This window comes from Mesitornis unicolor, unplaced genomic scaffold (assembly GCF_000695765.1).
Source record: "Mesitornis unicolor isolate BGI_N332 unplaced genomic scaffold, ASM69576v1 scaffold31540, whole genome shotgun sequence".
NCBI lineage: Eukaryota > Metazoa > Chordata > Aves > Mesitornithiformes > Mesitornithidae > Mesitornis > Mesitornis unicolor.
In genome coordinates, this window is record NW_010156789.1 from 9,427 (window position 1) to 24,488 (window position 15,062).

Consider the following 15,062-nt stretch of genomic DNA (forward strand, 5'->3'; position numbering starts at 1 on the left):
GATATTTTTATGGTTCTTTTTTCTCTTCTTACTTGGAAACTACTTATTCCCTTAAGGATTTTCTCTCCTGGGCTGCGTATTACCCATGCTCATGTTTCCTTGTGTTAGTCTTTTTGTTCTTCCTTTGCCCTTTTCAATATTTACTGTCTCCTTGTTCTTGAAAGATTTTTCTTTCATGTTTCTGTTCCTTGAAGCCACAGATTCACCAAGGTTTGTACTAGCCATGGTGGCATATGCTGCATTCCTGACTTTCTTCTCTCACATTCACACTTTTATTTAAGCTTGTTAGTCTGTAACCTCTTTGGAAAAGAAGAAGAGTGTATGCATGGCTTCAAATAGTGGAATCTCAGAGTGATGCTGTTGGACCCAATTTGATGAAACAGTCTCCTTTTCTGAAGAAGGACAAAACATGACCTTGATTTTTGTTCCCTTCTTTTCACTATTCTATGTATGTAGAATACATGCGTAGAATAAGGAAACTCATAAAATGACACAATTTGAAATGTTTCCACTAACAGGGTGAAATAGGCTCAAAGTATTAACCTGGAAGTTTGGAGAAATCATATATATGAAATCACTCAAAATTGTTTTGATCTAGAAACACCTGAAAATGGAGACCTATGATACTTCACTGGGGGTATATGCAGCTATGGCTAGTTCTTTATTTGGTACTTCAGGTGGTAAAAGTACATGATCAGTTCCTGATACTTATTGGTCCTACCTAGTTTTCTCTGGATTAGTGGGAATCTTTCTGTAGGCTGAGTATAAACTCCTAAGATTTTCCTCCTAGAACCCTTAAGGGAGAATTTGTTACAATTCTCAGTGAGTTTACTCTGTTATGAAGTACCTTCCATCATTAAGTTCTGCATTAGTCAGAAAAATCTATCTGCAAATATTTCCTGTCTCTAGCATATATACCATCTTGGCTGACTTTTCTTAAACTTCAAGGTGAAGGACTGGTAGTTAGAGTCTGTAAAATGGAACTGCTAGAGATAAGATTTCATGTTCATAGCCAGCATCTGAGCAGCTGTACTTAAAGAGGCATTGCGAAACCACAAAGTGCCCCCTCTGCTTGTAACAGTGCATTAGTTACACTGGAGACAAGTCCTTACATTCTTGTGGCTGCATCACGTTTGTGGCAGGTTTTGCTGCTTTCACATCTACCTAGGGGATAGCAAATGGTGCTTCTGCTTTCAGGGAGGAGGCCTGGGTGGTGACTTTAATGACTGATGATTTCAATTAGAAAAAAAAAAAAAGGGCTTGATCCTGTTGTGTTGTCACCTGTAAGCTCTCTGTCAGCTCTGACTGATGGCTGATTAAAGTGACTCAGCCAGCTACTTGAAAGCAGGTAATGACTTAAAGGTATAAATAATAACCAGTTGAGTTTACAAAAAAAAAATATATGCCTATACAGGTTTCCTCTTACCTAACCCTTAATCTTCCTTTGGTAGGTGGTTGCCCTGCTTACTTTTCGTGTCCTTGGTGATAGAGGCAGTTGTCTTTTGGACGTGTTCAAAGTCAAGGAACAGGGCTGCGAGCGGCCTGATGTAGTGAAAGATGTCCCTGCCCATGGTGGGGCATTGGACTAGGTGATCTTTGAAGGTCCCTTCCGACCCAAAGCATTCTGTGATTCTTTTGTTGATACATTCCTCTTTGAGTCTGTCTTGCTTTGGATGCTGTCTCTGAACATCCTCCTTCTCCTTTCCTTTGTCATGATTCCCTTTTTCCAAAGGGAAGGTGACAAGATAGGGGGAGGAAGATTCTTATTTTTTGATGACTCTTGGTCTTCATCCTTAATATTTCGGCTGTATGACTAACATCTAGAAAATAATACATCCACTTAGTGGTATACTAGTTTCTTACTACTTTGAAGTTTATTAATGTTTCCGTCTGTGCTTTGGGAGAGAAAACTGGACAATAAACAGCACCTTTCATGATGCAAGAGCAATGTAAAGCAGAGAAGTTGAGGTAGATAAGCTATTTTATTTTCTAAGCATTTCTGTAACATTCATAAAACTTTTTAAAGTTTTATTTTTAGAGCTCTCTGATTGATGTGAAAACCTGCTGGGTTTGCCTCTCCTAACTTGTTTCAATGGGAGTGTGTAGAAGACAAATGGTGTAATACGTGCTTATGTATGAATGCTCTTGCATATTTAATTTGGAGCAGTGTGAGGAAAGGTAGAATCACAAACAACAGCTTATTTAGGAGTACTTGAGATCTGTTGGCTGTCACCCAATTTTATACTCCTGTCAACCTTCCTGCATGAGAACTGGCCAACTAGAGTCAGTGACCTCTTACCAGTGACTTCCCAGTTACCACAGGATTTGGGTCTGTGCTCAAGCAACGTTTGTTTCTTTACTCTTATATTCTTATATTCAAGTTCAGGGCATTGGTATTACAGTAAAGTGAAACCGAAGAGATTCTTAGCTTTTGCTTAAGTGACTTAAGGTGTATGAGTCAGTGTTTACAAGGTAACTACTTCCTCCTTTGCCTTCTATTTAAAAATTAGCATAGGGAGTGGATTGACAGAAGCAAGAGACTAAAACTGGTTTTAAAAGTTCATGTCATGTGCCGTTTTGCATTGCAGTCACCTTGCATAATGAAATGAGACTCGTGCACAAGCAAATTGTTGGTTGGATTTTATAAAACTGTAGAGGAATGTTTAATTTCCAGTATGTAAAGATAATGTTAGTATCTACTAGTTTTGAAAGTTTGGATATATATGAGATATATGTAGTTTTCAAATTGATTGTAAGAGTTTGCTTTCAAAGGTAGTTTAAGCCAAGTTCCAATTATTTGATTTTCTTTCCTACCTGTACGGTTGTTGGAGATTATCTCATGGTGTTTCTGTGAAAGGTAATAAAGAGCCAAAGTGAGTTGAATGTTTACCAAGATATATTATGACATGATGTTTGCTTTTATGTTAAAGGAAAGTTGAATCTTTCTAGGCACTTATGCTTCCTGTGGTATCTTATCTGAGAAATTGCTGTATGATATTGTGTCTTCAGTTATACATTTAAATTTGTGTTCTTACTAACATACAGTATCTTTTTCTGGTGATGGAAAGAATTTTTAATCACAGGAAGCTCATTAAACAGGGCTTATTAAAATATTAGTACATTTTTTAGGAGCCCTGGCTGCACTGATACTTAATTTTGGGAGTGCAGAAATGCTTTCACTCTATTTTTTTAAATTAATATACTCTGTCCTTCTTCAACAGAGGTGTTATGAACATAAGCAGTATAGAAATGGGCTGAAGTTCTGTAAACAGATCCTTTCTAACCCAAAGTTTGCAGAACATGGAGGTAAGTTTTCAAATGTACGTACTCTCTTTTTCCCCCCCTATAATTAAGGATAGAGTAACGATTTGTAAGCTTTATAAGCAGCTATAGCACTTTATTGTTAACCATTTACCCTTAAAGCAGATTTTCTTAACATAAAACAGCAAGAGCATCCAGAAACCTGCATCATGTTCAGCACTTATTGTTGGCAAGATTTGTAATTTTGAAGACTGGTCTTACCGGTAGTCTGTAGTCAGCTTGCTATGCTTTTTTGTGCTGCAAGTCTAATATTCATTATAGCATGGTGCAAGTTTCTTAATACAAATATGTATTGCTTAGATTGCTTTTCAGGGAAAATTGTTACTCCTGTAGAAGTGCAAGACAAAAGGAAGAGCTTGACTGTTGTTCAGCACTCTGTCAGTTCTGTGGTTTTGCTACTTTTTCTGAAGGAATAGTCTTATTGTAGAGGAAGAAATAGGTGTTTTTCCCTTGTATTTTTAGTAAGATCTTACAACCAAGATGAGAGTTTCCCCTGTCCAGAAGCTGGTTTTTTAGTTTTCCAACTATTTTGGCATGAGTCAACGTGTGGAAGTCTCAGTGTTGTGAATAAATACTTGAGTAGTTGTAATGCTCATTTACAGTAAAAAATGATCTCCCCAAAATATTTGTAGAGTAGACGGTTTTGAGTGCCTTTAAAATAAAATGCTGCTTTGCCTTTTGGTGCAAGTAATGCATAAAGGTTGTTGTTATGTATGTTATACTTCGGTGAATAATCTGCCAGTAGTTTTCCATGTGAAAAAAGGATGCAAAATTCTGATGCTGAAAACAGTCTAAATTTGCATTGCTTCTATATTAAGCTTAAAAATGTATGAAAATTAATAACTTATAGTTATTTAATACTAATTTTGTTTGGTTTGTTTTTTAGAAACCTTGGCAATGAAAGGACTAACATTAAACTGTCTAGGGAAGAAAGAGGAAGCTTATGAACTTGTGCGTAGAGGCCTAAGGAATGACTTGAAGAGTCATGTCTGTATCCTTTTTGAAATAGAGCCTTCATTTATGAATGGAAGAGGTTTATTTCTACAACTACTTGAATTATAGAATTGCAACAAAAAAGCCATTAGGCTTCGAACTGTAAGTTAAGAATTCTAAATTTTGTTTCCAATACATAAAAATATTTTGTCTAAGCTGTCCAAATGGCAGATGCTTTGCAGCTATCCTTACAGTTACAGTTAGATCAAATATTATTCTTGCTTGCGTTTTGTGGTTTTTTTCATCATTAAGCTTTGACTTTTGGTGGACTGAACTAGGCATTTAAGCATGTTACTTGCTTTAAAAATGTTACTAGTTCCCATTGATAAAGGCTTGTTATATACTTAGAATGCAGGAAGTGCAAGCATTTCAGTTGTCTATCATAAGCTATTGGTATTTAAGTAAGCCTGATAGTCTTTTGAGAGATCTTATTGCTTGATTTCTTCCCCAGTATGCAAAAAACACAGTTTACAGCATATTATATGCACCCTATGCATATAACAGGGAAACAGTTCTGTATCTTCAATTTGCAAGCAGTTTCTTTGTACAGCTGAGGAAAAGAATTGTAATGACTGCAATAACGTTACCGTCCGTTTATAAAACAGCTTAAAAGCTTTTTACCAACTGTACTGTCCCTGCCATGTTGGATCTGTTTGTTCCCTACTCAAATTCAGTAGAGTCCTTAACAGTTTTCCAGGTTGGCATGTCTATGGCCTTCTTCAGAGGTCAGACAAGAAGTATGACGAAGCTATCAAATGCTACAGAAATGCACTGAAATGGGACAAAGACAATCTTCAAATCTTGAGAGATCTTTCTCTGCTACAGATTCAAATGAGGGATCTTGAAGGTTACAGGGTGAGTATATATACTGCATTTATTATCAGCTTCTAGGGAATTGCAGCGAAGAGATCTAGAGTGTTAAAACCATGTGCTACTCAATACTTTATGAAAGTAAAACCAGACATGCTACAGAGCAATTTCTATAAAGTATACAGAGTCAATGGCATATTAAATCTATTTAGCTCAGTGCAGAATTGTTTGCTTTGTTTTTATTTAATGCTGCATAATCCAGCTGCAGACAATCCCCTGTCTTTTTTTTTCATTATTTTCATTGAAAGATTCCTGCAGGTAAAAGGCAACATGTTCAGAAGACTGTGGTTATTCAGGCAAAGGAGTTCTTATTTTTTAGTAACTTTTTACCATATATCCCTCCTCCTTTAAATCGGTGGCCACTGGTTTTCTCTTGGCAGCAGGTATCAATACAAAGCAAGCAGTATGCTGCATGAAACAAAATACAACTTTTACCTGAGATTTTGGATAATATTTTTTTAGGTTTTCATCTTTTCAGGTTTTCCTTGCACCTTTAAAGTTATGGTTGTTAAAATACCTTAGTTGGTCTCTTAATAGATTATTTCTTTTTCAAATTAGGGTAGTGTTAGTATGCCAAGAACAGGTTTTATTCTCAGAGCTGTGTGGAACCATCAGCTCCAGTAAACTTATTCCCAAGTTAGGACATTTCTTACTTGCTGTTTTCTCCATATTAGTAATTTAGAAAATGTACTCCTCTCTTGCTGAGACAAAATAGCCAAAACTTAGCATAGGTGCCAAAATTTATTTCCAAATGTGTGTTCTCTTGGCTTCTGGGTAAATGTGAGTACAAATGTATAGTTACAAAACTTACAAGTAACATATGGTTATAGAATGCATTAAGGATTAAATTTTTACATGTTTAGAAGCCAGTAATTTATGACTGGTCATATGCTAGTTTCTGAGGAATGTGGATTTACTTGCAAAGATTGGAATAAGGTTGTGAGGTTTTATTTTCCTTCACTTTAACTTCCATTCTTTCCTGCCTTAATTTTTTGAGTGATGATCCTTCATCCTGATCAAACTGCCGTGTGTTACTATTTTTAGTTCTCTTGCTTCTGACAGTGCTTTTTAGTAGGTAATAACTTTTTTCCTTTTATTTTATTTTTCATTTTGTTTTTATTTTCCTTTATTTTATTTATGAAGATGCCTTTCAGAGTCTGTAACAAAACGAGTAACAACTTTTCCCTCAGGTTAACACAGCATGCTACGAAGCAAATCTGTTGCATCTTCCAGCTGTAATTATCTTCTTGCCAAAGAATATGGATGCACTTGGATGACCTATTTTGCCTAACAACACTTGTAATGATTTAATACATAGTACTTCCAGGGTGAATTTGAAACACTAGTGTACGGTTAATGTTCGTGCAGCTCAAACCAAAGTATGCTTTGTTGTGTTCTGTTCGTAAGTGGTAAGACAGGAAAAGCACGTGTGTCATACATTAACAAAGTCAGTCTGACTCATCAGTATTCAGTTGGACATGATGTGTTATTTTGTATTGTGTTTTTTTTTTCTTTAGTCAAGACCATTGTAGTGTTTTAAAATTTATTCTTTCTTTTGTTTTGGGTTGTTTTTTTTAAACAAACCAACCAAAACCAAACCGACAAACCACAAAACAAAAGAAAATGCGTAAAGAAAACTAATTCTTTGTGACATTCCTTAAATGTTAGAATACTGAAGATAGAGTATTCCATATTGGATTCTACAGAGCATCAGAATATCTCAGGAAAATTAGTAGCTACTTTTTTGCAGGAAACAAGGTACCAGTTGCTTCAGCTCCGACCTGCACAGAGAGCATCATGGATTGGCTATGCTATTGCTTACCATCTGCTGGAAGACTATGAAATGGCAGCAAAAATTTTAGAGGAATTTAGGAAGACACAGCAGGTAAGGGGAAAACATGAAATTCCTGTTTGGGTTGCTGCATAAGCCAAAAACAATTGCTGCCTCCTTTTGTGTTGAAAAAACTTTATGCAGTTTCTTTAGTCAGATGAATTAAATCCCAAATGCACTCTAGAAGGCTGAACTTTCTCATGTGTTTTGCTTTCCTATGTAGACATCACCTGATAAAGTGGACTATGAGTACAGTGAACTGCTGCTGTATCAAAATCAAGTCCTCCGGGAGGCAGGACTATTTAAAGAAGCGTTGGAGCATCTTTGTACCTATGAAAAGCAGATCTGTGATAAGCTGGCTGTCGAAGAAACTAAAGGTAATTTATTTTTGAAGGTACACTTAAACACGTAGTATATAATGGAATGCCTGCACTGTCAGCTTTTCCTATCTTTTGGAACTTCATTTTTTATTTGTTTTTAAATTAGTTTATTTAATTCTGCTGTGGCAAAGGACTGCTTGTCTTGCAGCTGTTCTGTGTCTATCATACTCTGAGGTCAATAAGACATCAGTACAATACATGTGTAACGTTTGAGCTTTCAGACAGATGATCCTGAATTGATGTCCTGAAATTCTGTTTAGGTAGTGTACCCACACCTATGCTTTTATAGCATTGATAGTGGTTCTGACAGGGAGACCACTTGTGGAAAGGGCAGAGTCATCTTTATAACTTTTACCTCATGAAGAATTTGGGTTTATTTTCCAGATTCTGTCATTCCCAGTGAGTGACCTATTGATATTTCCTCTGACATTAGACATTTTCTATAGCCCCCAAGTTATCCTGTCCATGGAAAGCAGCATCTTTTGACAAAGTTGCGTGTCAGTTGTGTGACACAGGCAAGAAGAGAGGTAACACTGACTTGCATTTTCCTCTTGAGACCCGATGAGAAAATATTACCTTAATCTATAATGACACCGTATCGCCTCTGGTGTGTAATCTCTTAGTGGCTAACATCTGCCAATGGCAAAGTGTTGTAAAATACGACTTCCCGTTGTGGAATGAAACATTTGATTTTGTTCCAACTCCAGCATCAGCAAAGATGCTCTGTACAGTTGTATCTAAACTTTACTTCTAAGAGTTGTGTCTTTTAATGAAGTATCTTTAAAAGGAAACTTTTTTTGCAGCATCTTGAGAAATGATTAGTCAGGTCAGTGGCTTGGTTTAAAACATTGAGGTCAGTTTTATGAAATACCAGAAGAACCATTCTTTTATTTGCAGCTCTGCAATTTCAATTGGTTTTCAATATGCCACATTAATGAATACTGTGTACTGCTTTTAATTTCTATTTGTAGTAAAAATTACATTTAAAGTAACCAATTATGTCAGTAAGAAAAAGCAGGTGCATCTTTTAACATTAATTTTTAAAGTAAGTTTTTCAAGAGTTACTGGCTGAGTTGTAGACTCGTACTGTAATTGGACCTATTGTGAAAGTAAAAGTATACTTGTCAACTAGTTTATGATGCCACTAGCTTGTGGTCATTTTTTCTAAGAAATTAGAATCTATATAGAGTTAAGAATTATCTTTTACTGTAGAGTGATTACTATTACACTGCTTCAGTATCTTGTTACCTTAATTTAAAACTTCTCGGATTTCACACAGGAGAGCTCCTGCTTCAGCTTGGCAGGCTGGAAGAAGCAGTTGAAGTTTACAAAGGACTGCAAGAAAGAAATCCTGAAAACTGGGCCTACTACAAAGGCCTAGAAAAGGCACTTAAACCAGGTAATGATTTGATCTATTGTAGTAAATAAGCTGTTTCTGCACATTTGGAATGTATATCTGTATCAAAAACCTGTATTGCTTTAAATAATGTTTTACTTTAAAATGTCCCCATTTAAGTTTTGCTTTTTAGTCATAGTGTGTACATATTGTCATAGTGTTTGGTTGGTTGGATTCTTTTTTTTTTTTTTAAGAAAGGCTGGAAGTATTTCTTCTATTGTTGTTACTCTGTCTTATTTAAAACCAGAACTACAAAAAATGCAGTAATCTTTGGGCGTGGTGGAAAGAGACCTATTTCTTAGATGACAGTTTTAATTTAGAAATTTTCTTTTACTGTCTGCTGTCTTAATTTTAAGCTGTAGGTAATACAGGTTTTGGAAAAACAGCTGTGATTCTGCTGAATGGTTGCCTTTGTTCAAGACTTTAGCACAGTTATAAGGCAGGAACTCTTTAAGATGGGAGATAAGCAGTTAGTCTTCCACTGTTGGAAGAAGAATTTACAGATACTGAATACTTGAAATAATTTTGTACAGCAGTTTTAAAAAAAATTAAATGGAAATTGACGTTCTTTACGAAGTACATAGCCATTCATTGCTATGTATCCCATTTTGTTTTTTTTTTAACCAGATACAAATCACTCCCATCCTCTTCCTCTTCTCTCCCCCTACCCTCCCCTTCCTGCCAGACAAGAAGGAAAAAATAAACTGTAAAATTCTGTTCCAGCTAATATGATGGAGAGGCTAAAGATTTATGAAGAGGCCTGGACTAAATACCCAAAGGGACTAGTTCCAAGAAGATTACCATTAAACTTTTTGTCGGGTAAGTGCATTTTTGCTGAGCAGGTAGTGATCAACACTTTTGTGTTTCTTAGATACTAATGCTTTACAAGCATAAACAGTCTGCAATTGATAAGTAATGTGTGGTAAAACAAAATCAACAGGTCTTTTTCCTCTCAAGGTGAAAAGTTTAAGGAATGTCTGGACAAGTTTCTAAGGATGAATTTCAGCAAAGGTTGCCCACCAGTCTTCAATACTTTGAGGTCATTATATAAAGACAAGGAGAAGGTAGGTTTTCCTCCCTCCACTTTCTACCTGACTTACCTCGTAGCTGTGATACATTAGAGAGATGAAGGAAACTTTTTTTTTCTTCAGTGCTCACTCCATCAGCACTGTTGTATATTATGGCCTAGTATATCTAGAAAAAAGTCAAGTGCAGACATACATAGCCTTGTGTCTAGTTGTTAAATGTAGAAAACTAAGATTAACGTAATTATAAGCTACATAAGCATTAACTAAGACAGGCTTAGTCTTAATTTATTAAAAAGAGAGGTGAGATTGAGTGTATTTCCATATGCATTGTCATTCCGGATGTTGAAAATTTCTGTTAACAAAAATAACTAGTTTCAATAACACCAAGTAGTTCAAGTTTAAAATAAATACCATCTTGCCCACAGATATTTTTTTTGTCTTGTCTTACATGTGTAGGTGGCAATCATAGAAGAGCTCGTGATAGGTTATGAAACCTCTCTAAGAAGCTGCAGGTTATTTAACCCAAATGGTGAGTGCCCAGACTGTCATACTTCATGGAAGCAGTGCCTGATGCAAGCATTGTGACCACTCAGAGGCAAGAAATCAATGAGGAGTGAAGAAATTGAGATGATGGGGGTTTCTTCCTTTTTTAGTTTTTTTCTTAACACAGAGCTGAACCTTAGCCATCTTTAGAACAGATTTAAGCTGTCAAATATAAAGTCTATACTCAAAATCTCATCACTTATTAGAATAAGTTTCGCTGGGTCCACAAATTTGATCATCTCTTTGCAGTTTTGAGTTCAAGCATTCTATTTTCAAGGCTTGAGTTTATCCTTGTCCATGAAGCAGAAATTTGAAAGCTATGTTAAATCTTTAATTAAAGAAATTACAGACAAGAAAGAATAGATAATGATAGCACAGTCTTTGGAAGGAGGAGGTTTTGGAGCTTTTGGTGGGGGCTGGGTTTTGTGTTCTTGGAGGTTTTGTTTCAGAGTTAAAAGATGTTTTCCACATTTTCACTGACAACAGGGGTTTTTTGTGAGATACGGTTCTATGTGTATTGAATCCAGCCTTCATAGTTTCTTTTCTCGTAGCTTTATGATTTTTTTAATCATTTATCCAACTGCTTTGTAACAGAAAGTCTCCAAGAAAAAACTTGTCTGCTTATTGACAATATCAACAGAGGATAGTTTTGAAATTTTGGTAGATGGATTATAATGATGTATTAATCAAGATAGCATGAACCTTATCACAACTACCTGTAGAGAGGTGGGTGTTGGTCTCTGTTGGTCTCTCTGTTGATAGGATGAGAGGAAATGGCTTAAAGTTGTGCCAGGGGAGGGCTAGATTGGATATTAGGAAAAATTTCTTCACCAAAAGAGTGGTCAAGCACTGGAACAGGCTGCACAGGGAGGTGATGGAGTCATCATCTCTGAAGGTGTTAAAAAAAACATGTAGATGTGACACTGCAGTCGACACTGCAGTCGATGGTTGGACATGATGATCTTACAGATCTCTTCCAACCTTAATGATTCTGTGAATGACAATATGTATTAAAACTTTACAGGATAATCCTAATTATTAAGATATTATTTTAATTATGATCAGTTATTTCCCTGCTTTGTGGAAACATTAGTGCAATACTTCATTATGAAATTCTCATCCAAGTTGCCTGTTACATTTTTCCATTTAATTTGATGCTATGGTCTTTAATATAGTCACTCAATACCTGTTTAAATTTGTCCAAGCCTTTCAAATACATTTGTGCTTTTCTGGTTTAAGGAGATGGCTTACTGTTATTTCAGTTCAATATTTGCTTTGGTATTAAATTTCATTCACATAAATAATTATCTGCTACCTTAAAATGAACAAATGCGTATAATTACATGGTTAAGTTTGATCATAAACTGAACAACCAAAACCTTTTGGCAGGAGCCCAAGGTTGACTTTTTGACTAGAGCCCCCATCCTCCCTTTTTCCCCCTGCAAGGTGCTGTGCTTCATAGTGAAAAATGAGTCGTGAACTTAAGTAGTTAATTTTCAAGACTTCAGTAGTATTTTGGATTTCAAGCAGAGCCCTCTAACTTTCAAAACTGACGTGTGTAGCAATGTTTTCTAAGATACATTTAGATGAACAGTGATGATAAATTTGTCAAAAGTAGGGACAGAAAATCTTTTTAAAGCTAAGGTTTGGAACAGACAGCCTGTTTTGTTTAAAAATATTCAAGTCTGTGGGTTGAAAACATGTAAATGCTGAATGTACTGAAATCCTTTACCTTGTTACTGTGCAACACTTGGGTTTAGCAGGACTCTTTGCTATACCCTTCATCTAAAACAGCTTTAAATAAGTCTACATCACGTACTGCAGTCATGCTCATTTGTCTGCCCTGATTAAGGGACTGGCTGGAAGAAAATGCAGCAGCCTTCTGACCTGCTGACTCGCTTTTCCTTTCCCTTAAAAGCACAGTATGAGAAAGGAACAGTGTGTGCTCATGTCTTGGAAGTTAATGGACTTACCTGGACGCAGGTGTTTGGAAGCACTCCCAGCTCTGTTGTGACAGCCTGAGACAGAAGCAGAACTAACTTCAGTGGCTGTATTTATAGAGCTCTGCTTCTGGCATGTTGTTTTTATAAACTGAAAGAAAACAACCAACCTACTTCTGTTTTCCTCCCTCTAGATGATGGTAAAGAAGAACCTCCAACCACTTTACTCTGGGTCCAGTATTATTTGGCTCAACATTATGATAAAATTGGACAGCCGTCCCTGGCTCTAGAATATATAAATGCTGCTATAGAAAGTACTCCCACTTTGATAGAACTCTTCCTTGTGAAAGCAAAAATCTATAAGGTAAGTTTGGCTTATTCTTAGTGACCACAGATTATTTGTTTGTTATGAGGGAAGACTTGAATGTATAGTTATACTTGCCTGTAATGTTTTTGTTCTGAACATTAAAGTATTAAGCAAGACACATAGAGAATCCATGGACTATCACTTAGTGAATTTGAGTTGAGTTTCTACATAAGGGTATTGTTTTGTTACTTGGGTTTTTTTTAGTGGATATGAATAATCCTCTATGAAGATTTTTAAGTCAACAAAGGACAAGTTGTGGTGGGTTGGCCTTGACTGGATGTCAGGTGCCCGCTGAGCTGCTCTATCACTCCCCCTCCTCAGCTGGACAGGGAAAGGAAAATATAGTGAAAGGCTCATGGGTGAAGATAAGGACAGGGAGATCACTCAGCCATTACCATGCCAGGGAAAACAGACTTGAATCAGGGAAATTGATTTAATTTATTACCAATAAAAGCAGACTAGGACAATGAGAAATTACTTTCCCCATCCCTCCCTTATTTTTGGGCTCATCTTCACTCCTGATTTCTCTACCTCCTCCCCACAAGCAGTGCAGGGATTTGGGGAATGAGGGTTGCAGTCAGTTCATCACATGCTGTCCCTGTTGCTCCTTCCTCCTCACTCTCTTCCCCTGCTCCAGCTTGAGGTGCCTCCCACAGGAGAAATCCTTCAAGAATTTCTCTGACATGGATCATTCCCATGGGCTGCAGTTCTGCATGAACTGCTCCAGCATGGGTCCTTTCCATGCTCCAGGGTGCAGTCCTCCAGGAACAGACTGCTCCGGTGTAGGTCCCCAACAGGGTCACAAGTCCTGTCAGCAAACCTGCTCCAGCATGGCCTTCTCTCTCCAAGGGTCCACAGGTCCTACCAGGAGCCTGCTTCAGCATGGGCTTCCCATGGGGTTGCAGCCACCTTCAGGTGCATGCACCTGCTCCAGTGTGGAGTCCTCCATGGGCTGCAGGTAGATCTCTGCTCTACCGTGGATCTCCATGAGTTGCAGAGGGACAGCCTGCCTGGCCATGGTCTTAACCATGGGCTGGAGGGGAATCTCTGTGCCAGTGCCCAAAGCACCTTCTACCCCTCTGTCTTCACCGACATTGGTGTTTGCAGAGTTGTTTCTCACATATTCTCATTCCTCTCTCCTGGCTGCTGTTGTGTGGCAGTTTTTTCCACTTCCTAACTATGTTATCACAGAGGTGCTGCCACCATCGCTGATGGGCTCAGCTTTGGCCAGTGGCAGGTACGTCTTGGAGGCAGCTGGCACTGACTCTGTCAGGCATGAAGGAAGCTTCTGGCATCTTCTCACAGAGACCACCCCTGTAGCCCTCACCACTACCAAAACCTTGCCATGCAAACCCTGTACACAAGTATACTGCAAAATGTGAATTCCCAGTTGACAATTACATTCTTTGTATTAAAAATAACACTAATAAATTTAGTTGATGTTTTAAATGTCTCCCACCTGATCTTACCTCACCCCTTTTTTAACTCTTTAAAACCAATTTCTCCGCTACACTATGGTATTGTATCAGAATGGGATTATTCAAGGAGACCTTTAATATTTTCAAAAAAAACGTAGTGCCAAACACCTGTAATTTCATAATGAGGGAAAGTAATTTTTCTGCTTTTTTCTTAAGAGATCTGTTGCTTTCCTGAAGAAAGCTATTTATTAAAAAATGTCTAAAAATTAACTAATTACGTTAAACAGTAAGTAGATAAAACATGCATATTTTATAGTTACTGAATTTAACTTGAATTTCTGTCTCTTTAAGCATGCTGGAAATATTAAAGAAGCTGCAAGGTGGATGGATGAGGCTCAGGCTTTGGACACAGCAGACAGATTTATCAACTCCAAATGTGCAAAATATATGTTGAAAGCAAACTCCATTAAAGAAGCAGAAGAAATGTGTTCCAAGTTTACGAGGGTTTGTTGCATTTAACTATAGTTCTTTTGAATAACATGGACCTAGTGTGGTGTGGAGTAACATCTTGTGTTAACTTTCCACTCACCTTTACTTAAATCTTTTAAGTTCTGTTTCAGAGCAACTATGATTACTTCATTAATGGTAGTCAGCATCAAGGTTTGAATAAGTCTTGGATAAGCATGATTCCAAATTAAGTGAAAACTCTGAAGCTTGAATTTGGTCATTTTTGTCAGGTAGAAAAATACAGCATGCCCATTTTAGAGATAACTACTTTGTTTCTGAGAAGTCTTTGAGTTTAGTGTTGATTCTATTGGATTTTTGAAAGATCTGATAGTTGTCCATGTCTCTGCTGGCTACTGGGTTAGAGACTTTCTGAGATGTCTTTTGTGAACACATTTTAATCCATAAGGCCATGTTTAACAGTGCTGAAGGGAAGAGCTGTGTATGGTGGTTTTTTGTGAGTTTTGGGTT

At 37.1% G+C, this 15,062-nt stretch overlaps 1 protein-coding gene across 1 annotated transcript in view; it reads left to right on the plus strand.

Annotated features, from left to right (window-relative positions):
* Positions 1-15,062, plus strand: part of NAA15 (N(alpha)-acetyltransferase 15, NatA auxiliary subunit) — a gene marked incomplete at its 5' end in the record, with an annotated part of 37,777 nt that overhangs the window by 7,751 nt on the left and 14,964 nt on the right. The window contains 11 exons of the mRNA XM_010194480.1: positions 3,222-3,306; positions 4,208-4,312; positions 5,012-5,169; positions 6,935-7,069; positions 7,239-7,392; positions 8,675-8,794; positions 9,515-9,610; positions 9,749-9,855; positions 10,276-10,348; positions 12,497-12,666; positions 14,439-14,591. Of these exons, the coding sequence (XP_010192782.1) occupies positions 3,222-3,306; positions 4,208-4,312; positions 5,012-5,169; positions 6,935-7,069; positions 7,239-7,392; positions 8,675-8,794; positions 9,515-9,610; positions 9,749-9,855; positions 10,276-10,348; positions 12,497-12,666; positions 14,439-14,591 (1,356 nt within the window). The remainder of the gene's footprint in view (positions 1-3,221; positions 3,307-4,207; positions 4,313-5,011; positions 5,170-6,934; positions 7,070-7,238; positions 7,393-8,674; positions 8,795-9,514; positions 9,611-9,748; positions 9,856-10,275; positions 10,349-12,496; positions 12,667-14,438; positions 14,592-15,062) is intronic.